The following is a 25838-nucleotide window of genomic DNA, read 5'->3' on the forward strand; positions in this document are numbered from 1 at the left end:
ATCTTACAATTTAAAATGTAAAAGTGTTTTATAACTACAGAAACTTATCATTTTATGTGTTTACAGTGATATTGCACTCATAGAAGGTTGCATAACAGCACAGTAATATGAACACCTTGACCACTTCAACGTTACAGTAACTATAGTTGATGCAGAATCTGAACTCACGGGCCTCTACCAATGCTGCTCTTATTCTGCTGGAGTGTTACCCAGTATTTTCTCACCTAATTTTCAATACTCAATGAAGATATTAATTGCCTTTGTTTGGCACCTCTGCACAGCAATGTAATGAGATAGCAATACACAGCTCATTATTTTGAGGTCTCGTGTTAATGCTCTACTGCGCTAAGCCACTTTTGGAGTAGATCCCAAGAGAAAGAAGTTAATTGAGGATTAATATCACATTAGCAAGAATATACTTGTTTTGCAGCGCCTGGTAATTAAAATGTCAGTGCACATCAAAGTCTATTAGACAGGAAGCTTAGTGACACAAAAGTAACATGAAAATAACACAAATGATCAGGATGATTTCTTTACTCAAGTAAAACTGTGGGAAGGATGAAAATTCACATTTAATTTTTAACAAAAATGTAGGAAAAACAGAATCTGCTGAAAACTCTTGTTCTGGAACTCAGTTCTGATGAATGATTATTGAGATGAAGTGTTAATTGTTTCACACTTCATAGATGCTGATTGACCTGCTGAGAATTACCAGTACTTCTGTATTTGTCAGATATCCAGCATCTGCATTATTTTGCTCATGTAATATAGGAGAATTTGGAAGTAGTTTTGATTCTACAAATGAGTCAGTGAGGGACAGAGAGACAGAAGCTGAGTAAGAGAAAGCTCTGCAAACATCCAACACATCTCAATGTTGCTTTGCATTTGTCGAATCATAGAGCTATACAGTACGGAAAAAGACTCTTCAGCCCAACTCATCCATGCCGACCGATGTGCTTTCCTGAGCTAATCCCACCTCTCTGCTTTGGGTCTATGTCCCTGCAAACCTTCCTTGTCCATGAACCTGACCGAATGTCTTTTAAATGCTGCAACTGAACCCACCTCTACCACTTCCTCTGGCAGCTTGTTCCATAAACCCACCACCCTCTGGTGGAAAAAATCTGTCCCTCAGGTCCCCTTAAAATCTTTCTTCTTTTGCCTGAAACCTATGGCCTCTAGTTTTAGACTCCCCTACCCTGGGAAAAATACTGTGACCATCTATCTTATTTACACCCATCATGATTTTATATACCTCTACAAGGTCATCCCTCAGCACCCGAAGTCTGGGGGGAAAAAAGTCCTAACCTATCCAGTCTCCTCTTAGAACTCAAGCCCTCCAGTCTGCTTTTCCATATCCAATACACCTGAGCATTGGTGACTTATTATTCCCATAGTTGACAAGTATTTTAAACATGTTAGACTTAGCTAAATGAAATACTAAATGTTTCTGTTGCAATAAGATACAACTTGATAACAAATGCATATTAAAAATCCATATATAGATTTCAAATTGGATCACTCTTAATTCACAGGAAAATGTATTTAATCTAATTTAACTGTTCTAAGCAGGTTCTTTACCAGGTCTATATGGTTTCCTTTTCCTCTTCTTAAGGCTGTCTGACCCTTCGCCTCCCTTACGGTCATCATCTGCTGGTTCTCGTTCTGGACTAGTAAGCGTATCAGACTTTGCATCACAGTCCATTAGATCAGCTACTGTAAATTTAAGATTGAAGGATTAAGCAAATTTAGAAAAATAAACATTATATCTACAAATGTAGTATTAAACTGGATTGTAGATTTATCCGGACAAAATTATGTTTGATTACATATTGTTGAAGCAGCCTTCATATCTATATTTCACATGATGACATGAATTAGTTGTTTCATGAAACAAAAAGACCTACACTTATGGCTGCAAGAAATGTGCCCTGCACAAGTTAACATTTCACACAGTTGTTTTTAAAATCTCTGCTCCTGGAGACGACGTCGAAGCTCCAAGCAAAATTGAGGGGAGATTTCTCCCAGTATATTCCACATATTAAAGAACCTGTTGCTAAGAAAATAATTTATCATTTTGTTCATTAAGGCAGCCTTTCTTGGTGATAACCACAGAGCAAAAGGTGAGGAGAAAGTTTGTGGGCTGCAGATGATTATAGAAACAGGGCGAGGTTCATAAATGTAATGGTTTATAATGAGATTTGGAATTTTAAATGAGAAGAGTTAGTACAGAGGAAAATGTAGGTCAGTGAGGACTTGAGACCGACGGAATCGGATTAGAAAGCACAGCTGTGTCACATACACGTGTGCATAACATTACATATGAAGCAAATCTTGCACTGTCGCAATCACCGGCTGTCTGTCCAGGGCCCTGCTGTTTCTTCCAGCATGGCCGTGGACACAGTCTTCTATTTGGAGCAGAGTTCCAATTACTTGGCAGAATGCAGCGCTAGGGCTGTCTCAGCGCAAGCAGTCTGCTGTGCTCCCAGCATGGCTTTGAAGCCTTACATATCTTGGGGCTCACTGGGTGTCAAAAAACTTCATCATCACCCACAAATATTGAAAAGCATGGGAACTGTCAAAAATGTTTTAAAACACGATTCCCTCCCCCCCATTGTTAGGCTAAAGCACTTAAAATAGTTGAAGCTCTTAAAAAAAAGTCACGTGTATATACGCATGCACAAACAAAAACATTTAATTAAAAGCAAGGTGAAAGATGCCATTGCTGGCTTAGGCCCATGCCAACCCTAGAAACTGGAATTTTCACAGAGAAAAGTGATTAAGTTCCTGGATTGGTGCTAGAATCTGGATGGAATTTAGTAATTTTGTCTTGACCAAGAACAAATGATCTTTGCTATAGTTGGTCATGTTTTAATTATTAACCACAATACTGGGAAGAACCCTCCCACAACTTCTCTTCCAAAGAGTGCTGGGAGATGCTATGTTTATCTGAGGGAACAGACCAAGGCTTGGTTCAGTGTCTCATTAGAGAATTATTAATAATTACACATTTCAAAATTTAAATATCTAAAGTTCTAAGTTTTTTTTAATGCTAAGAAAGGGGTGAAAAGAAAGAACAAATGCAATGCAAACTTTAGATTCAAGGCGGCAGCAATCAAATATAAATTGGAACAGTTTTCTCTGGTGGACATTCAAAGGACATGTTCAATACAAAGTGGATATATTGTAAAATTGATATGAATTTAACAGCAGCCGAGAGAGAGAGAAAATTGGACAAAATAGTTTCGTTTACATATAGATGGAATGAAATTGATCTCCATCCAATTTATGTGGCCAACAGGTTCCAGTCCTTGCACTGCTACAGTTGTTTCCAACAGAAACCTATAACTAATACACCACTGAAAACAAATATTTATGCTTCATGAAAATAAATATTTCAAATCATTAGGCAAACCAGGATAAATTTATCCATTTGCATTTGAACCAACAAGAGTTCAGACATTCAAATGCAGCTCCTCTTTTTGGATAATTCTCATTCTCTACAAAATTTAACTAGACATCAACAACATTTTCTTGGAAATGTATTCATTTTTTTAAATATATTTTGGTACAGGACAATCTCTCATGTGTCAGTTCTGACCTGGTGCAAAGTATGTAGGAGGAAAGAGTTGAGGCGATGGAAAAAGAATTGAGGGACAGTGGGTGGGGTTGTTAAAGAGTGGGGAGGAAAAATGGTAGAGAGAAATAGGGGTGGTAGAGATGATGATTGTTATTTTTATAGGCATCTCAGGAGATCCAAATCTGAACAGAAATTCCCAATATGATCTTGCATTTGAATGTTTATGAAACCAATGTAATGAATAATCAATTATTCTTGTCTTAACTACTGAGATTACATGCCAAAAACATTCTGGAGGTAACCACTGAACAGAAACTCAACATGACCAGCCACGTGGCTACAAGGCAGCTCAGAGGCTGGATATCCTGCTGTGATTGACTTACCCCAACATCCAAAGCATTTCCACCATCCACAAAGCACAAGTCAGGAGCCTGCCTGGATGAGTGTAGCTTTAACCCTCAAGCTCAACACTATCCAGGCAAAGCATCTCAGTACCCCAGCAACCATCCTACCGATTTATTCACCCCATCACTTGTGCACAGTGGTTGCAGTGGACCACCTACAAAATGCATTCCAGTTACTTGCTCAGGCTATTCTCAGAGCACCTCCAAAACCCATGACCTTCACTGCCAAGGAGGACTGGGGAAGCATGCACTTGGGAACAGCACTATCTGCAGATTCCTCTCTAAATTGTATAACATCCTGACCTAGTAATGTATCACTCGCCTGTCATAATCATTGGGTGTAAGTTTTGGAAATCCCTACCAAACGGCACGATGCTCTGCAGCAGTTCAAGGCAGCAACTCACCACCACCTTCAAGGGCAATAAATGCTGGCCTTTCCAGTAAGGTCTAGATCCTTAAACAAAAGGGTTCAAATAAACAAAGTCATGCTGGTGAAATAATGCATGACATTGGTACTTCAATGCATTTATCAACAACTTATTTGAAATGTCCAGGGACTGTGGAAGGATTTCCTCCAGTTAGTTATCTAATTATGGACACATGCAAGTGACATTTAAACATTCAACATGATTTTTGTTCTTCATGTTAGTCAATTAATGAAAGGGATCAGCCAGAATATTGTACCTCTGCTATCATCCATATCTCCATCTATGTCTCTGGACTGTTCGGACTGTGGATCAGGAGTTTGCAAAACAGCCACACTGTTCTGATTTATGATCTTTAGCTTCAACTTTGGCTTGGGTCGCTTCCGACGTGGTGGAGCAACACTGAGGCTTTGGAGCTGTGACATACCCAACTCAGTCAGGCAGACACCATCCTGTGTATACGTCCGTGTGGGCTCTGTTTTCCAAGAAAAGCAAAGGTTATACTGAGCGAGGGTTTTCTTATCCCTACGAGATAGGAAAGTCCTACTAAATCAATACTAAAACTCCTTGTTGGAGGCATCCAAGAGCTGTTCACTATTTTTAACCACGGTTGAAAATCTTCATTCACACATCTTTGATGGGGTCAGCCTTTGATGGGGTTATACAAGAAGTCAGTCATAAGTCCATGATATCAAATTGCTACTTTCAGTTATCATACCAGAAAACTGACAGAGATGCAAGAAGATCCTTTATCCCATCAAAGCTCATTCCTTCAAGTGTGCTGACTTTCCCATCTCACCACCTAATTGTAATGGGAAATTCCTTATGCATATGGTCCATTACCTTACAATTCCAAAACTTAAATCCTCCCCTTCCAACTGCTTTGTTCCAGTTAAGAACTTTATACTTCTTTAACCTTCGCTTAACATACACCTCTTTTATATTTTAAATTAAGTTTATTCCACACTTTCAATTCTAAGTGTATATTTCTTCTGGCCAACAAGCCAAAACTGAATACTGGAAATTCAACCTCTTTTCTGCAAACCTACATTGTACTAGTTTACTAATATTTTTCAGCATGCAATTACTATAGTGGTTTAAATTATTTCATTGCACATTCCAAACATTGATTATAGTGTCTATTATTTTCCATTCTATATCTCACAATTGACCTCAACCTCTATTTATTCTGTATTTATATTTCACATATCACAACAATGTGCAATTTCAAATTAAATGCAACTACGTTTAGCCTGTTTCAGCATCTTTTGGCTCTGGAATTGTAAACTACAGATAGAATCAAAAAGTCAGGTAAATAGTATAGAAGGGAAGAATCCAAGTTCTGGCCTTATTGGACATTGATCATCATTATCATCCGTAATCTAGAATTAATCTCAAAAAATGGGATTAGGAGCACTTCTAAACAAACACCGTATTTCTGCCTTTCTGAAGATGATTACTTCTATTATAATCAACATTATTAAAACTCTAATCTTACATTCAATTCAATTATAGTCACCATTACCAATATTATATAAACCTTGGTCAATCAGCACCTTGAAAGTTCTACTGTACCTCACTTATTATAGCACAGAAGGCCACTTAATCCATCGAGTCCATACCAGCTCCCAGAGAGCCATCTCATCAGTTCCCTTCTCCTATAGTCTTAATCTCTCTCACATGCCCATTAACTCCCCTTTGATACTTTTGCCACTAATTTACACTAAGAAATAATTTAGTCACTAATTAAGATAGCAACACACAGCTTTTGAATGTTGGAAAAAACACAAAGCACCCAAGGTCAGAATTTAATGGTGAGCTGTCCTGCTACCTCTGCTCCATGTACAAACTGATATGGTGGATCGAATCTTGTTTTCATTCCTGTTTATCCTTTAAAGATCTCAATCTATCCCTGATACACTTAAGTCATTTATAAAAATAGCACCACTTTCCCTCATTTGACATCTGGAAAATAAACTGATTTGCATAACCCAAGGTGAGGTTATTCCAAATTATGAAACCCGCTGAACAGATCCGAGTCTTCAGAGATCTCGGAATATGTTTCCAGTAGGAGTGGCCATTCAGAACTATAAGGTTTGATCCTTTCTACATGGTTAATGTGTGTGATTTGCATCCCCAAATTAGGCAACACAAATCTGCTTACTTTCTAAAAGACCACCCAGGGATGCCTATCGTAAACACTATATATCTGGATGTCAGCTGAAGAAATGAAGAAGCTTGGCTGCAATGATTTGTGAAACATCTAGAGGCTCTCACTATTGTGGCTCACCAATGAGGAATGACCATTTAACTGAAGCAGTTTCACTAAGGGTGGTTCTGGAAGTATGCATATAGGCACCTTCATCAGAGGAGGATAGAAAACTGGGATCAAGTTTACCTGGTTCCTTTGTCTTTACCATAACTTGAGGTGTTACCAAAGACAGATCAGTCCCTTCTGAGGTAGTCACTGAGGCAAAAGAAATTATAAACCCATTAGAAACTTTGAAGCTTCTGAAATTAATTACTGTTTTAACTGTAGTCATTCAGAACCAATCCAGCACAAAGCTATCAAAAATGTAATGCTTTCGTTTATAAAGGGATAATTGTTTCAGTCAAGTACTTTAAATGAAACCTTTGAGCAAAAGGGTTTGTTTCAGTTCTAACCTGGAGTTGTCGTCGCATATTGCCTACATGTAAAACAGTCATAGCCATTATCTGCTGCAGTCTCAACTTCATCTTCCGTGTTCAGGTTCTGGCAAATTGCATGAATCCACCTGAGAACATAAAGATAAGTATATATTATTTAATAAAAAAATATTCACATGGATGTAAGAAAAAATGGAGGGTTATGGGCTGTGGAGGAGGGAAGGTTAAATTGATCGTGGAGTAGGTTTTACATAGGCCAGCACAACATCGTGGGCCAAAGGGCCCATACTGTGCTGTACTGTTCTATGTTCTACATTCTATAACGCACACATAGGCCATTCAACTGTGGTATAATGGGGCAACAGTTTGTGCTGATGCCTCACAGCTTCAGGGATCCAGGTTCAATACTGATCTCCGATGCTGTCTGTGTGGAGTTTGTATGCTCTTCTGTGACAGTGTAGATTTCCATCATGTGCTCCTGTTTCCTCTCACATCCCAAAGACATGCCGATAAGTTAACTGGCTATTTAAATTACTCCTTAGTGTAGGTAGGTGGCAAGAGAACCAAAGGGGATTTCATGAATATCTTGGGGCTTTGGGGGGTGGGTAGTTGATGAGAATATGGGGAAAATAGAAGATGGAATTAATGCAGCATTAGTGTAAATGGGTGGTTGATGATCAGCATGGACTCTGAGGACCAAAGGACCAGTTTTTGTGCTATATATCTCTATCATCTGAGAGAAAATAAGTGCAGGGTAAGCAAGAAGGGGAAGAGAAGTACTGGGATTACTCTGCTGGGAGCTAAGTGTTTTCCTTCTCTACTGTATTAAGTAAGTAACATAGTTTAAGTCAATGGGGCTGTTTAGAATAGAAATAAACACAAACCTTTTCACTCTCATGAAAAACAATACAGCAAGTGGCATTGGTTACTTTATCAGTGCTTCTCTTTGCTTCACTACTATGTACAATTGAATCCTTGTTGAAATTTATCTTATCTAAACAAGTCACATTTAAGATAACAGCATTTCTGGGATCATAAGAAACTGGGCTTCTTTAGGAGCAAGATCTGGTGGCTGGCATAAATGAGGAAGGTATAACTTTTTTTCTCTCCATGTGAAATAATGTTGCATTCACACCACAGCAGAAACCAGAAAGCCATGAAACCACACATTTTCACACATCATTGATTCATAATTATGGTCATTCTTCAGGTGTTGTCCATTTGGGACCGTTGCCAGCTTCTGCTCAGTGTTCTAAGTTGGCACGCATCTGATTAAGGATTACGAGAGTAGCATACAACTATTAATCACTGAACCTGTCAAAACTACTATAATTGTCTGTTCAGAAACATGCATGTTCTCTCATATCTTACCGTTCAATCAAACTGGGTCACAGTTACAAGAGCGGGTTGAGGATGAATTACAAACTGGGACAACTCATTATAAAATTTGCTATTCCCTATTAACTCAATCTTACAATTGTTACAATGCAGGAGGCCGCCATTTGGGCTGTCATGTCTATTGCAGCCAAGTAGAGCAATCCCATCAGTCCCTTTACTCGGCTGTTTTCTTGTAGCCCTGGAAATTCCATACTCTTTAGTGTCCACCTTACGCTCTTTTGAAGGCACTGATTGATTCTGTTCACACCACCCTTACAGGTACTGAATTCCAGATCAGAGTTTTGCTCATTTTCCCCTTGTACCTTTGCCCAGAATTTTAAACGCCCCCTTATCTTTGAATCATCGAGTAATGAGAACAGCTTTCATAAATTTATCTTATCTAAACAAGTCATATTTAAGATAACACGACGAGAGATATTGAAGCTCTGGTCAAGAAAAAGGAAGCATACGTTGGGTTTAGCAGGTCAAGGACGAGTGAATCTCTTGATGACTATAAAAAGATTTAAGAATACTCATAAGAGGGAAATCAGGATCTGGCAGGTATAGTTAAGGAAAATCCCAAAAGGTTCTATAGCTATATTAAAAGGATGGCTTGGGAGAGAGTAGGTCCCCTTAGAGATCAGCAAGGCCGCTTATGTCTTGAGCCGCAGGAGATGGGTGGGATTTTAAGTGAATATTTCTCCTCTCTGTTAACTGAGGAGAAAATCCTGGTTGCTCAAGAGATCAGGAAAACAAGTGGAGATGTTTTAGAGAACATTCATATTACCAGGGAGGAGGTATATGCAGCCTTACAGCACATTAAGGTGAATAAGTCCCCAGGGCCTGACCGAGAACATCCTCAGACTTTGTGGGAGGCTAGAGGGGAAATTGCGGAGGCCCTTGCGGAGATATTTCCTTCATCGTTAGCCACTGGTGAAGTTCCCAAAGACTGGAAGGTGGCTGATGTTATTCCTTTGTTTAAGAAGGGTAGCAAGGACAAGCCAGGGAACTACAGGCTGATTAGCCTGACATCAGTAGTGGGAAAGTTACTGGTGGGAATTGTGAGGGACAGGATCTACCAACATTTGGATAGACAGAGTTGGATTAGGAGTCAGCATGGCTTTGTCCGTGGAAAGTCATGTTTAATGAACGTCTTAGAGATTTTTTTGAAGACGTAACCAAATAGGTAGATGAGGGTAGAGCAGTGGATGTTGTCTATTTGGATTTCAGCAAAGCCTTCGACAAGGTCCTGCATGATAGGCTGGTCTGGAAGTTGGGTCCCATGGAATCCAGGGAGAGCTAGTGAGGTGGATTCAAAATTGGCTCGGAGGTAGGAAACAGGGGGTGGTGGTTGAAGGTTGTTCCTCAGAATTGAGACCAGTGACTAGTAGTGTGCCACAGGGGTTGGTGTTAGGACCCTTGTTATTCGTTATTTATAAATGATTCGGATACAAATGCACAAGGCTTGATCAGCAAGTTTGTGGATGACACAAAATTAGGAAGTGTTGATAGTGAAGAAGGTTATCATAGATTACAGGGGGATCTTGATCAGTTAGGGAAGTGGGCTGAGGAGTGGCAAATGGATTTCAATACAGATAAGTGTGAGGTGATGAATTTTGGGAAGTCAAACCAGCATAGGACTTGTATTAAGAATGGTGGGGCAATAGGGAGTGTAGTGGAACAGAGGAACCTAGGAGTACAAGTGCATAGTTCGTTGAAAGCGGCATCACAGGTAGACAGGGTGATGAACAAGGTGCTTAGCACGCTGGCCTTCATCAGTCAGGGCATTGAGTACAGAAGTTGGTACATTATATTGCAGTTGTATAAGTGGTTGATAGGGCCACGCCTGGAATACTGTATACAGTTTTGGTCACCTTATTATAGGAAAGACGTGATTAAACTGGAAAGAGTCAGAAAAGATTTATGAGGATGTTGCCAGGACTGCAGGGCCTGAGTTATAGGGAGGCTGGCCAGGATAGGTCTTTACTCCTTGAAGCACAGGAGAATGAGGGGTGACCTTATAGAGGTTTATAAAATCATGAGGGGCATAGACAAGGTGGATTCTAGCAATCTTTACCCCAGTGTAGTCCAAAACTAGGGGGCATAGATTTAGGGTGAGAGGGGAAAGATTTAAAAGGGACTTGAAGGGCAACTCTTTCCACGCAGAGAGGGTATGGAAGAAGCTGCCAGAGGAAGTGGTTGAGGTGGGTACAATAGGCTCATTTAAGAAGCACTTGGATAGGTACATGCTGGGGCAGGGCTTGGGGGTATTAGTATTGGTTTATTATTGTCACTTGTACCAAGGTACAGTAAAAAACTTGTCTTACATACTGTTCGTACAGATCAATTCATTACAAAGTGCATTGAGGTAGTACAGGGTAAAAACAATAACAGAATACAGAGTAAGGTGTCACAGCTACAGGGAAGTGCAGTGCAGATAGACAATAAGTTGCAAGGTCATAACAAGGTAGATTGTGAGGTCAAGAGTCCATCTCCTCCTATAAGTGAACCATTCAATAGTCTTATCACAGTGGGATAGAAGTTGTCCTTGAGCCTGATGGTATGTACTCTCAGGCTCCTGTATCTTCTGCCTGATGGGAGAAGGGAGGAGAGAGAATGAATCGGGTGGGTGGGGGTCTTCGATTATGCTGGCTGCTTCACCAAGGCAGTAAGGGGTATAGGCAGAGTCCATGGAGGGGAGGCTGATTTCCGTGATGTGCTGTGTCCACAACTCTCTGCAGTTTCTTGCAGTCCTGGGCAGAGCAGTTGCCATACCAAGCTGTGATGCATCCAGATAGGATGCTTTCTATCATGCATCGATAAAAGCTGGTGAGTGTCAAAGGGGACATGCCAAATTTCTTTAGCCTCCCGAGGAAGTAGACGCGCTGATGAGCTTTCTCAGCCATGGCATCTACGTGGTTGGACCAGGGCAGGCTATTGGTGATGTTCACTCCTAGGAACTTGAAGCTCTAACGCCTCTCGACCTCAGCACCATTAATGTAGACAGGTGTATGTACACCACCCCCTTTTCTGAAGTCAAAGACCAGCTCTTTTGTTTTGCTGACATTGAGGGAAAGGTTGTTGTCATGACACCATGTCACTAAGTTCTCTATCTCCTTCCCATACTCTGACTCATCATTATTTGGATACGGCCTACTACGGCGGCACCATCTGCAAACTTGTAGATGGAGTTTAATATGGGCCGAACGCAGGAAATTGGGACTATCTGGATGGGCACCATGGTTGGCACAGACTCGTTGGGCCAAAGGGCCTGTATCATGCTATTTTGCTCTATGATTCTGTGCATTTCAATATCAAATTTCCCACTGCTCTTTGTTCTAAGGTGAACCAACTCTATTCTCCACTCTCTGTCAATTCAGCCAATATGCACCTGCCTACAATCTGTTACTGCATATCACACTTCCAAGCTTTGTCTTATCTGCAAATTCTATCATATACAGTCATTAATATGAAATCTCAATACTGACCACTGGAGAACACCATCCTCCGATCTGAAAATCAACCATTTACCTTTTCTGCTTTTCATTTTAGCCAATTTTCTATCCATGCTGTTCGTGATACTTTAATTGCACAGCCCTGAATTTTGCTAACCAGCCCTTTGTGGGGAACTTTAATAAAACATTTTCTGAAAATCTATGTGGATGATATCAGCTACATTACCTTCAACAACTTTCTCTATTACCTCATCAAAATATTAAATCACATTAGTAAGCTTTTTTTTTATTATTTATGGGAATCTGTGCATTACTAGCAAGGCTGATATTTATTACCCAGTCCATCCCTAAATGTCCATAACAGAATGGGTAGCAAAGCCATTTCAGAGGATTTCATTTTCTTTAATAACTTCAACCACATTGCTATGGATCCAGAGTCAGATTCAGAATGCATATTCTCCCCTGATGGACCATTAGTGAATCAGAAGGGTTTTTTGCAACAATCTGGGATTTTCATCGTTGCTATTATTAAGGCCAGCTATTCTTTATTTTAAAATTCCAGATTATTAACTGAATTTAAACCCCACAGAAGCCATGGTTTGAACTTCGACTGTTCGATCAAGCCTCTAGGTTACAAGTCCTGTAAGTTAACCACTGCACCACAAACGTATTAACAAGTTTTAACAACTTCATCATCAATACTATCAACTCAAGCTGCTCCAAGTACCCATAAATTGTTTCACTGAGATTAAATTGACTGATTTATAGTTGCCAGGCATGTCATTAGCCACTCTCTCCCCATCCCCCCCCCCCCCACCCTTTTATGAATAAGGGTGTTCCTTTTGCCATTTTTCATCCTGTAGTACCTCCCCTGTTTTTAGGCAGGTCTGGAAGATTACGGCAGGCCCTTCTGCAACCTCCACTCCACTTCCCCAAGCAATCTAAGATTACCCCATCCAGATTTTGTGATTTAAGCATAGTCAGCATTTCTACTACTTCCTCCTTATCAGGTGCAAGAAATTTTCTTCTATATTAGCATTTTAAGCATCACCTTACATACATGGTAAATAAATTTTACAAAAGTACAGTGAAAACCAAAATTCTACTATGTTCGCATTGAGTGTTGTCAAAACATAACACATCTGGTGAATCTACAGTTAGAGGAGTTTAAACAGTTAACATGTTAGTTGTCTGCATTTTGTTGCCTCCTCAGGACATCAATTAATCCAATGAGCAATAGTGCACCTGCTGTAATGTAAAGCAGTCAGCCTTATAGAATAGAAAAAAATTTATAGTTGTGGATCTTTCAATTAAACTGGTGACCCCAATTTAAGAAATAATGGACACCTGCTTCCACTGCAGTGAAGTGGAAAGACAAACAAAACCAGAAGATGAACCTACAGGTTAATCAGCCTACTATTTTAAACCAATGTAATTTATTATCAAGCATTTAGTCACAACTCCTGTTTCAATGCTTCTCTGGATTAAATAAAGAAAACACTGGAAATACTGAGTAGATCAGACAGCTTCTGTGGAGAGAGAAACAGCTAACATTTCAGGTTGACGACTTTATCAAAACTTGGAAACGCTGGAAAGCAAATATATTTTTTAAGTTGCGGAAGAGGGAAAAAAAGTAGAGATTGAAAGACTATGATGCAAGTGTTGTTGCAAGTTTGAACAAGGTAGTGAAGATTTGTCACTGTAGATGACCTGCAGGAAATGCAAATAAAGGGAGAAGAATGAGGACAGAGAAAGAAAAATAAACACAATGCTGGATCCAAGACAGAGAGCACTGCAAGTGCTGGAAAACTGAAATAATGCAGTTTTTAAATACCCATCAAGTCAGGTAGTAACCAGAGAAAGAGGTTAAGGTTGATTATCTTTCTGATACAAACTGAAAAGGCTGAAAAACTAAAGTGCATCTGGTTTTTCCAGTGCAGAGAAGACCACACTGTGAGCACTGCAGGCAGTGAAACTGAACTGAAAGTAGAAGTGAATGGCTGCTTTGCTGCAAAAAATGCTTTGGTCCAAGGAAAGGACAGGTGTCACATATCCTGCAATTGCATGGGAAGTTGCTGCAAGGTAGAAGAGTAAACTAGGGAATTGTAGAGGGAATGGTCCTTTGCTGAAAGCGGAGGGAGAGGAACATATCTGACTTTGAAGGTGGTGAAAATTACATAGGATGAATTTGTGAATGCAGAGGTTGATAGGGCAGTAGGGAGGTTGAGAGGTCGATGAGAGACACCTTGTTCATGCTCCGAACGAGAGGAAAGTGTGGTGAGAGCAGAAATGCAGGAAATAGAACAGATATGGTAAAGAGCCCAATTAACCATGGTGGAAGGGAAATGACCAACTCCCCTGATGAGGAATGTATCATCAGAAGAGATGCGACAGAACTGGAAGAATGGAATGCAGTCCTTGCAGAAAGCAGGGTGGGGGTTGGTGTAGTCAAGATAGTTAGGAAGGTCTATGGGTTTGTAATGGTACTGGTTGAAAAGCTATACCCCTCCCCGGTGGAAGCAGAGAAATCAAGAAAGAGAAAGAAGGAATACAGACCATGTGGAAGTTGATAGCAAAGGTGATGAAACTTGAGTGCCGAGAGAGCAGGAAACAATACAGTCACCCATGTACCAGAGAAAGAGGCAAGGTGTAGGATTGTTCTACATATCCCATAGACACAGGCATGCTTGGGTCCAAGTGGGGTCTCGTAACTACATCTCTGATTTGGAGAAACTAAGTGGGATTATAGAAGCAGTTCAATGTTCAGTCAGGCTATGAAGTGTTATGGTGGAGGAGACAAGCTGGGCCTCTATTCAAGGAAGAACTGAAGAGCTCAGTGGCCAGCTTGTGCTGGACGGAGGTGTCAGGAGACTTTACAGTGAAAATGAGGCAGTTGGGACTTTGAAACAGTCAAAGTTGTGGAAGGTGTCAAATGTGTCCATCTGTTGTGTTTTCCTGCTACATATTCTTTGATACATTTTCTGGTCCTTCCAGGAAACAAAATTACAGTCCAGACTGAACAGTAGGCGACTTCTCACATTGATACAGGTTTCTGTCAACCAGCTTAGATGGTGTATACTATAAAGCCACGTTCCAATTAAACTTCAGTCTAGCCCAAGTGTACTCACACAAATCAGTCACATACAAGTCATTGATGTTAACGTAGAAACCGACGGTAAGTGAGCAGAAAAAGCTGGAAGCATACAAGCAGGTAAAACACTAAGAGAAACGAGTTATGATGTTCAGTGAAGTACTTGAATTAGACCTTTGAGTCTTCCTAGCCATTCAATAAGCTGATGGCTGATCTGATTGTAACTGCATTCCACCTATGCCTGGTAACCTTTCACTCAGTGTTATCAGGAATTTACCCACCACTACCTTAAAAATATTCAGACTCTGCTTCCACAAGCCCTTTGAGGAACAGTGTTCTAAAAACTCACAACCCTTTGAGAGAAAAATGTTTTTCATCACCTCCTTGAATGAATAACTCATTTTTTAAGAAGTGAAACCATGTTCTACATTTTTCCTTCAGAAAATGTATCCTCTCTATATCCACCCTCTCAAGGCCCTTCAGGATCTCGTATTTCAGTAAAGTCCCCTCTCAACCTTTCAAACTCCAGACTAACCTGCCCAACTTTTCCTCAAGAAAGCATGCCCACTCCACCCAAATCCCTCTGTACTTGGCTCACCTGTAATCCTTCCCCATTTAGATAATGATTTGCTTTAGGATTCCTCTTACCAAAGTGCATGACCCTACACTGTCCCGCATCAAAATCCATTTGTCAATTCTTCACCTATGCACTCAACCCATCTATAATCCTGTTGCAGTGTCCAAATATCCTTATCACAAGCCCTCCCACTTTTTTTTCATGTCATTACCAAATTATTATACTCTTTCTCATTTTCCTTGCAATTTAGTATGCTATTTGGTCAATCAAGTCTCAAAGCAACCCTATCAACCTTATTCTCCCACATTTCTTTATAATCTATTCTTTCTCACATCCATTAACACACTGCACCCCTCCCCAATTTTGCCATCACCAGAGGCAACTTACAGTAACCAATTAACCCAACAATCAACACATCTTTGAGATGTGGGAGGAAACCAGAGCACCATCTCAGTAGTCACAGGATAAATGTGCAAACTCCACACTGACAACACTGGAGGTCGCTGGAGCTGAGAGATTACTGAACTACATGCAGTGGCACTGTGCCATCCACTGCACTGTACACGATTCCATATGTGGCCTCACTAGCACCCTAAATTGAAGCACAAGCTTCCTACTTTTATATTCAACTCACTCCCTCGCAATTAACAGAGATATTCCATTAGCTTTCCTCACTACTTGCTGTACATATGAATCATGCACTAAGACAAGCAGATCCCTTTGTATCCTCTCACTGTTTAAAGAATATACTTTTTTACTTTTGCTGCCAAAGACAATTTCACATTTCCCCCAAAGCATATCCCATTGGCCAGATCTTCGCTGACTCACTGAAACAATTTACATCCTTTCATAGCGATTCATATAAATCTATTTATACAAAGTCACTGATATAAATCATTGCAAATTTGAGGCCAGTACCAGTCATGTTTCCACCCAGAAAGAGAAACTCTCTCTCCTGTTAGCCAGCCCACCTTCTATTCATACCAATTACGTTACCTCCTACACCATAAGCTTTTCCCTTCCACAAGAGCCTTCGACATGGCACCTCATCAAGTGCCTTCTAGAAATCCAACTATTTATCCCTTTATCCAGAATACACATTATTCCTCCCAAAAACTCCATAAAATTGCTAAAAGATGATTTCCCTTTCACAAAACCATTCTGGTTTTGCTTGATTGCATTGATTTTTTTCCTCTATCTGCCCTGCTACTACAACACCTTTAATAATAGCTTCTCACATTTCCCCTATTACAGATGTTAAACTAACTGACCTGTAGTTTCCTGCTTTTTTTCTCCATCCTTTTAGAATAAGTTTACCATTTGTATTTCTAGAACTTTTTTTCAGATTTCCAGCAACTGCAGTTTTTCTTCTGTTTCAAACATTTTTTTCCTCCAAAATAAATATTGGCTTTAATCTTCTCCCTTTTATATCAGGCCATGTCTAGTACATTGAGACATACCTTCTGCTTAGCTCAAATGACACAAAATGATAAGAGCGATGCACATTTCTACATTGGCTTTTTGATCACATTTTTATTTAATGTATATAGTTTATGATCTTTGTAATTACAGTTATGTGCTATTATAATTCATTGTTCTCAGATTTCTACTTCACACAGTTCATATACAGCAAAGATAAATTGAATGCACCCACCTGTCACACTGTCGGCACTGTATTATAAGTTCCTCCTCCTTGTAGTTCTTATTGCAAACTGGACAGACAGTCAAGCTGGCACAAGGAGCACATTGTGTATAATTGTTCTGCCATTCACACTTGAAACCAGGTGAGGTTGCCCCACATTGTATGCAAGTAACACACCTATGAAATAAAAAGAAAAATGCATCAGAAAAATGTGGTTTGTGCTCAGCAGTCACATCTGAAAGCATGTCTATAATGTTCTAAAGTTCAGGTTTGAACAATGAATGAAATTACAGTACCACAGAGGATACATCTCGCAAATACTGCAACAAATTAATGTATCTGCAATGCTTGTTCAAAATGTAAAATTTCTGAGAAATTATGTTACAGAAGAATTTTAAGAAATAGAAGCAACAGTAAGTCATTTATCCCTTGGTGTCTGATCTGCATTCAATATAAATCTTGACTGATTCCTGTGCCATTTTCCTGCACTAACCAAATATCCCTCAACTCCCTTAATATCCAAAACAAAAACCTTAATTACATCATGCTGTTGACAAGGACATTAAAAATTCTAACATTACAAAATGCAAATTAATTGCAAACATACTGCATTTAAACCAAACTAACTTCAACACCGGCCAGACCAATAATCCGGCAAGTAATAATCAATAATCTGGTTCAGACCCCAGTTGGTCAACTTCCTATTTTCCAAACACTAAACTTCACAAAGGCTGAAAATCTGAAATAGAACATAAAATGCTTAAAATACTCAAAATCAAGCAGCAGCTACGGAGTAAGAAACAAGGATGACATTTTAGGCTACTAACTTTTCAAAGCTCCGAAAAGTTATTGTCCTGAAACATTAACACTGTTTCTTGCCATAAATATTACCTGATTTGCTGAACATTTCCAGTATTTTAAGTTTTATTGCAGCTTTCAATTTTGTTGCTTCAAATGAAATCATACTTCATAGACCTTCATAAAAATGACTCATTATAAATATTGCCAGCTCAAAAAAAATCAAACCAGCTACAAACCAGCAAAATAGTCCTTTTCTGCACCTATTTTTATGTACTTTCAAGAATGTTGCATGCTCAAAATTGCACAGCATGTAATCTCATAGTTATTTAGTGTATTCTATAAGTCAGTTCAGTCTACTATGCTTAAACAACTATCACTAAAATTAAAGGTAAAACAAATATCCTTGAAGTATTAAAATGCAATAATCCTATCAGCAGCTATAAATGACCTGACTCAAAACAAGCATAAGAGAACTGTTGAACGATAGTTAAAAAATTCAATTTTCAGAAAGTCTGCTTTAAGCAGAGCCAGATTTTCTAGTACCGCTTCTTCCTCTATCAATTTTCACTCCAACCATTGGTAAAGACCGATAAAGCATTCATAATTTTTCACCCGGTCCCACCTTCTCTATGCATTGATCCAGGCTCACTATCTATTTACTGCCAGCCTATAAGAGAATTTTGGGTTTTCCTACGTTAAGTGCCTCTCCATTCTCGAATCCTCTTTCTGCACGTCTTATTTACCTTTCAGCTTCCCCCTCAGCTATCATATACCCCTCTTTTGTTTCATCATCTTTTCAGTCTGCTGTGTCATCTGGGGGCTTTGACTTTGGATCATCTATCTTTACTCTTTTTGGGAATATATCTTGTATCTGTATTATCTCTTTAGCAGTTACCTGTTCTTCTAGCTTTACCTGTCAATATTTCATTCCACTTCATCCCGAGCAGATCTTTCGCATCCCATTCAAATTAGTCCTTCTCCCATTAAGGGATTCTATTTTAGATTCCTCTCCATTAAAATGTTGATAACTGCACCTCAAGTGTTCAGCCCACACCTCATTTGCCAGAGCCAGATCCAGCAATGACCCTTTCTTCAGTAGGCCATAAACAATGATCGAGGAAGTTCTCCTGACATTTCAGAAATTCCTCCCATCCCTTGCCATTAATATTGGGGTAATTCAAGTCACAGAACAGCACCAATTCTTGCACAGCCTAATAACTTCCATGCAGAATTGCTCATCTATCTCTGACTCACTGTTTGGTGACCTATAAAATATCCATAGTGTGGCATCTTCTCCTTTAAGCATTCTCCTTCATCAGTATTGGAACTTCATCTTCATATCCTTCCCAATCTTTTCTAAATACCTTATATCCAGAAAGATTAAATGTCAAGTTTTGCTCTTTTGCAAGCCACATTTCAGTTATTGCCACTGGATCATAACCCATGGAACTCCCCAACCTTTTGCATTTACAAACATGAATTCCAAACCTGCCTTCCTCTTTGTCTTAGTCTGCTTCCAGCTAATTGGTGTTGGTGATAATAGGAGGATAGTCTTGGCGTATAGGAAAGGATTGATTGGCCAGTAAAATAGGCAGAATAAGGGTGGATAGAATTTAATCTAGAGAAGTAACACAATAAAGTATTGAGAAACCTAGGGACCTTACGTACAAGTCCAAGAATCCCTTAAGGTGGCAGCTCTGACACTCCAGAGAACACAATCCAAGTTTGCCCAACCTCTCCTTATAGCTAATACTCTGTAATTCAGACAACATCCTGGTGAGCATCTTTTGCACCATCTCCAAAGACTCCACGTCCTTTCTGTAATGTGGCAACCAGAACTGCCCACGACACTTCAAATGTGGCCTAACTGAAGTATTATACAACTGCAACGTGACTTCTCAATTTTATGCTCAACACTGACTGATAAAGGAAAGCATGCCAAACATCATCTTCACCACCCTATCCCACTTGTGTTGCCACTTTCAGGGAGCTATGAACTTGAACCCCAAGATCCCTCTATACATCAATGCTCCTAAGGGTTCTGCCATTTACTGTATACCTTCCCCTTACATTTGACCTTCCAAAGTGCAACACCTCACACATCCAGATTCAACTCCATCTGCCATTTTTCATTATATAGTGCCTGAAACAGAAAATGCAGGCATGGACTAATATCCTTCATTTGCAACTTCACAGTTCCATTAATCTAATTAGTCCGTTTGCAGAATCTCAGACATGCAAGGTCTAGTTCTCAAAGATTTAGAAACTTTTCTGGGTTATCCATTGTCAATTAGGTTTGCCTTTGTAACTGGAAAGCACAGTATACCCAACTCAGTCAAATGCAGCTACTTAATTACCTTTTTTTAATATATCAAATGTGTGCAAGTCAAATAAATGAGAAAAAATTCTTAAGAAACCATCATCTGACCACCATTTTGGCTTACCATATATTTTCTTCCTAGGCTGTTCCTCAAGCTCAAGATCCGCTTACTTCCACTTGTTTTGTAGGTTCTGAGGTGTCTGAAGAGTTCACTGTAGGAATCATAAACTATTTCACAGATGGGGCAAGAGGTGCCCAGTGCAGCAGGTAGGTTATGAGGTAGTGCACACCTTTCATCATTTATGTGGGGCTTCTGTGTGCTCCCTATGCATGAAATAGAAGGTCTCAACACCACCTCAAATGCCTCTTCTTCACTTTGGACTGTTATGGGCCAGAAATTCCCGAAGAGTCTGTGGGGATCCTTTATTTCCTTCAATGCACATCCCTGAATCTTTTCCTCCAATGACCTAATTTATTTCCAAAAAGGACTACTCAGAAGAGAGAGTCTGTTTTGGGAGTCTAGCGTCAGTCATACAAATGACATGCCCTACCCAATGGAGCCAACTGAGTGCAACTCAGGCCTCGGCACTGGGTATGTTTGCCCTGGGTGAGGATATTGATTTGCTTGTCCTTTAGTGAACTTGGAGGATTTTGCAGAGACAGTGTTGGTGACACTGTCTCAGAAGCCGTAGGAGGTATCACTGCTATTGAGCAGATCACAAGTTTTGTGCCAAGTCTGAAGTCTTGATCTTCAAATACCCTTTTCATCAATCAAAGATTGTGTTGGTACATCGAAGACAGTGAATTTCATCACTGATGCCTGCCTTCATTGAGAGGTAGCTCCTAACATCCAAGAAGTGGTCCATATTTTCCAGGGTCTTACCATGAATCTTTATTATTGGAGGCTCGTATTCTAAAGAGAGGGTAAGTTGGTAGAGCACCCTTCATTTGTAGCTCATAATGTTGGCTTAGAAGTGGAAAGATGTGCTTGATGCAGTGCACAATTTCACAGAACAAAATGTTGACATCTCACGTACTAACCCTCTCCTGTCACAGACTCCAAGTGTAACTGCTTCAACACTGTGTTAAAGCTCTAGCTTTACATGTTCCTTTATTCCCCAAGATCAAAAGGTTCAAGCCTCTATCCTCATTAAAGCTACTTCAGATGCACACTCTACACCATTTCTCAATTTTTTTTAAATCAACCAAGGGCTCAGTAGTGTACAACAGCAGCATGAACTAAAACACCTCCATTAAGTTATCCCCCTGTGCTGTTGCAGTTGTATCTACTGAAAATTTGTGAAGCAAATTAGACCATAAGACACAGGAGCACAATTAGGTCATTCAGCCCAGGGAGTCTGCTCCGCCATTCGATCATGGCTGATTTATTTTTCCCTCTCAACCCCATTCTCCTGCCTTCCTCCCCATAACCTTTGATGCCCTTACTAATCAAGAACCTATCAAACTATGCTTTAAATGCACCCAATGACTTGGCCTCCACAGCCGTTTGTGGCAATGAATTCCACAGAATCACCTCCCTTTGGCTAAAGAATTTCTTCCTCATCACTATTCTAAAGGGATGTCCTCCTATTCTGAGACTGTGCCCTCTGGCCCTAGTCACTCCCACTACTGGAAACATCCTCTCCACATCTGTTCTATCCAGGCCTTTCAATATTCGGTAGATTTGAAAGGGCATTAAAATAATAACCAACAGTCAACGTAGAAGTCAAAGCGTACATACAAGAACACCTAAATAAATTAATATTTTTTTAAAAAAAGCATAAGGTTCACTTAAAAGAAGTAATTGGCAACATCCCCAGTGTTGAAATGTTTTGGTGCTGCAATTTATGATTTTTGCCCAACTTTATGTTCCTATTTAGTAATACTATAATTTTAAGTGTCTCCAAAGGATACTCTCCAAATAAGCTTTTGATTGCCGACTTGAATTATTCCTTTTTTACTCAATGATCACGTTTACTTTTACAATCTTTCTACCTTAACTTACCATCGGCATTTCCAGCCACCTTTGGGGACCGTCTGCAAAGGTGGATCCAAGCAATAGGTATGATAACTGATGTCACAATCGTCGCAGAGAAGCAAACGACCTGGATCAGAAGCCTTTCCACAGGATTCACACACTGTACATTCGAGACACCGCCAGCCTTTGCTCAGCACCACTTTAGTGATCTGTCCAGACAAAAAATCTCAGTAATTATCTTCCAGGATTATTTTATATACCGTTCAAGGGTCCTTATGCATTAGTGGCTTGAGTTACAAGGAGAGACTGGATAGGTTGGGACTGTATTCCCTGGAGCGAAGGGGACTGAGTACAGACCTTGAGGTTTATAAAATCATGACAGGCATAGAAAAGATGGATTGTCACAGGTCTTTTTCCCAGCCTAGGAGAGTGTAAAACTAGAGGGCATAGGTTTATATGAGGACAAAGATTTAAAGGGGACCCAAGGCAAGTTTTCCCACACAGAGGGTAGTGGGATTATGGAACAAGCTGCCAGAGGAATTACATTTAAACAGGTACATGAATAGGAAACACTTAGAGGGATATGCAGGCAAATGGGACTAGTTCAGTAAATTTGGTCAGCATGTACAATTTGGGCTGAAGAGCCTGTTTCCGTGCTGTGCAACTTTATGTTTCGATGCAAGAATGCAAACGACAGTCAACCATCTGTTTTATTAAACTAATTTATGTACAGTGCTGAAGAAAATTACATGTGGCTTGCATCTTTCATGAACAAGAATGGATTAATTTGTTTTTCCTTCTCTTCAGAAGATGATTCATGATCAGTTTCGGGCAACAAAATATTTACTTCCGGGAGCAAATATCAATTTGCAATATCAATTAAATAAACACCACACATTCATGGAAAATATCGCAGACCACACAGACCCCAGGCAAATGTAAACACTTCTTACCTTAATACTGACACAGTAAGGATGGTAACACTGGCCACACTGAGAGCAAACAAGCAGTCGTCCTTCTGGACCTTTCCCAAAACTCCCGCAAACAACACACATATCCTGAAATTATATTAAAAATTAATATTGTTTATCTTTTTAATCAATTTAAAATGTTCAGTTCTTGCTTACAGAGAGGAAAGCATCAGGTCAAATTGGTGTTCTTTGTTAGCATCTTTAATGTAAGGGATTAACAAGAAATGATATTTGTGCATTCTGGATGTCCCCAAATAAATTATAGATCGTAGTCATGTAGGCAAACATGGAAGCCGAATTAAGAGTAAAATTCACAATTGACCTGTTAATATGCTTCTCAGTCTCTCCAGTTTACAGATTCTTTAAAAACAATTATTTGGACTAAAATTTTAGTCACATTTCAAGGAGACAGTCAAGTTCAACACCTGATCCTTTATGTAACTCAACTACAAATTCTGTTTCCTGCTCCAGCAAAATATGCTGCAAAGAAATGACTGGAGTCATGAGGTTATAAGCTCATTGTTCCACACTGCTGAGTTTAAGGATTATCAAGTAAGATTGTAAAAGGCAAATAGATTTCTACTGTACAGATAGTTTCCCGATTAGCAAACATCTCTTACCTGTTTTAAGGTAAATTTATCACTGGTAGAGAACAAAACAACTGTGTTGTGCATAGAGTTTTCATCTTCCTCCTTATTTACAATTATTTCCATGGCACCAGTCTGCAATGAAAAGTACACAACTTCTATCAATCACCTTCTCCGAATACATGTCTCACTCTTCTTTCAAACACATCTCTGGATGATCAGCACGTAGAGACCTTACGTAATGTTAGTTGTTCCAAGCTGACTACTTGGTTTTTCTATAGTGGAAAGCTAGGAACTTTCAAATGAGGATTTGGAGTTCTTTACCTCATATAATGAATGGATGGAGAATACATGTGCAGAAAGCATTGACAAGACAATTCATGAAAGTGAGAAGCACAGATGGGGTAGATAGCCAGAGCCAGGGTGGGAATGTTAAATACTAAATGGCATAGCTTTTAGGTGGGTGCAGGGGGGTGGTAAAGTTTAAAGGAGAATTACAAGACAAGTTTTTTTTTAAAACTCAGAGTGGTAGATGCTTGGAACGCGCTGCCAGGGGAAGTGGTGGAAGCAGATATGATAGCAACACATAACCAGGCATTTAGATAGGCACATGAACAGGCAGGGTATGGAGGAATATGGACCATGTGAAGGCAGATAGGATTAGTTTAGGTTGGCACAATGGTCAGCACAGACATCATGGGCCAAAGTGCTTGTTCCTGTGCTGTACTGTTCTATGTTCTAGGCAATCCTTTTAACTGAATTTAGACCAAAGATATGCAACGCCCTGATCAATTTACTTACCTGCTGAAAGCAATGGATGCCTCGTTTGCAGATGAGGTAAAGAAATTAAATCAAAAGTTTGGCAAGTCCATCAAGATTTCTATCATGGCACTGAAGAAGTTTTCATTACTTTGAAACTTTGGTGGAGTTCTTTAAACAAAGCTCTAAGAGACTAACTACTATATGGATTGACAGATAAAAGGATTTAATCCAAGTTATGTGGTAGGGCTAAACATACTTTTGAGAAATAGTCTCATTAAATGCAAGAACTCTGCCCATCCCGAACGAGCAGACGAGTACGAATACAAACTAACGATTTACATATGGAGATCTGATGGCAACCACCCAGAACAGCAATGCAAATTTATAATGTAAAGGTCAAATTGCATCTGCTTTCAGGTTGCATTTCAAAAAGGCAGCAAGGACAAGTTATTACGTTGAACTTCCTTGTGTGGAAGTTGACAACAATGAAGAAGAAAATGGCATACAGCAAAATGGAAAATTAGCAAATCAGAATTTCAAGACACAGGTTTGATCAACAACAAGCGCATTCAGATGAAGATTGGCGTTGACTCATTATGAGCTGTGATACCTATGAAATTTCAGCAGTATGCCTCCAGGGTAAAGTACAATCCAATGGAAGACCTTTCAGAAGTTCAAAACAAATGAAACATTTGGTGATATGTAACAGCCAATGTAATCGCAAAGTATCATAACAGATGAACCTTGATGAGAAAGGACTGGATACTGCAAATGAAACATTTGCTGCAATGCATTTAGCTTGGATATGGCAAAGTCTGGACACCCTCTTAAATAAGTAGAGGCACAGGTTTAACAATTCCTGAGATGGTTGCAAGGCCCATAAAGTACACATCTGCATGAAACCCATTTATTGCAAGGCACAACATGATCCTTGTGCATTGAAAGTCTAAGCTGAGCAAGAATCACTGTGATCGGGCTATGTACATTGTGATGTCTCCAAAGACAGCTAAACCAGTTTTTGTGGTGATAATAAGAGTACACTCAATCCAGAGGTCAATGACAAATACCACAAGAGAAAAACCTTTTGCTGAGTTATATAGAGTACAAAATTAGATTTGTCTCGTGAGCATACGCAGTTAAATATTGATCGGGGAGCCAACAATGTTTAATCATCAATACACTTCTTACAAAAAACTTCCACATGGTGTTAAATCATCTCTTATCT

The 25838-nt window shown here is 39.6% G+C and overlaps 1 protein-coding gene across 1 annotated transcript in view; it reads right to left on the minus strand.

Moving 5' to 3' along the window:
* The window catches only part of LOC127571029 (histone-lysine N-methyltransferase 2C-like), a 355346-nt gene that overhangs the window by 95313 nt on the left and 234195 nt on the right, over positions 1-25838 (minus strand). The window contains 8 exon segments of the mRNA XM_052017016.1: positions 1579-1713; positions 4666-4881; positions 6805-6873; positions 7071-7180; positions 17207-17371; positions 22321-22502; positions 23247-23351; positions 23885-23986. Coding sequence (XP_051872976.1) covers positions 1579-1713; positions 4666-4881; positions 6805-6873; positions 7071-7180; positions 17207-17371; positions 22321-22502; positions 23247-23351; positions 23885-23986 — 1084 coding nt within the window.

This window comes from Pristis pectinata, chromosome 5 (assembly GCF_009764475.1).
Source record: "Pristis pectinata isolate sPriPec2 chromosome 5, sPriPec2.1.pri, whole genome shotgun sequence".
Lineage (NCBI taxonomy): Eukaryota > Metazoa > Chordata > Chondrichthyes > Rhinopristiformes > Pristidae > Pristis > Pristis pectinata.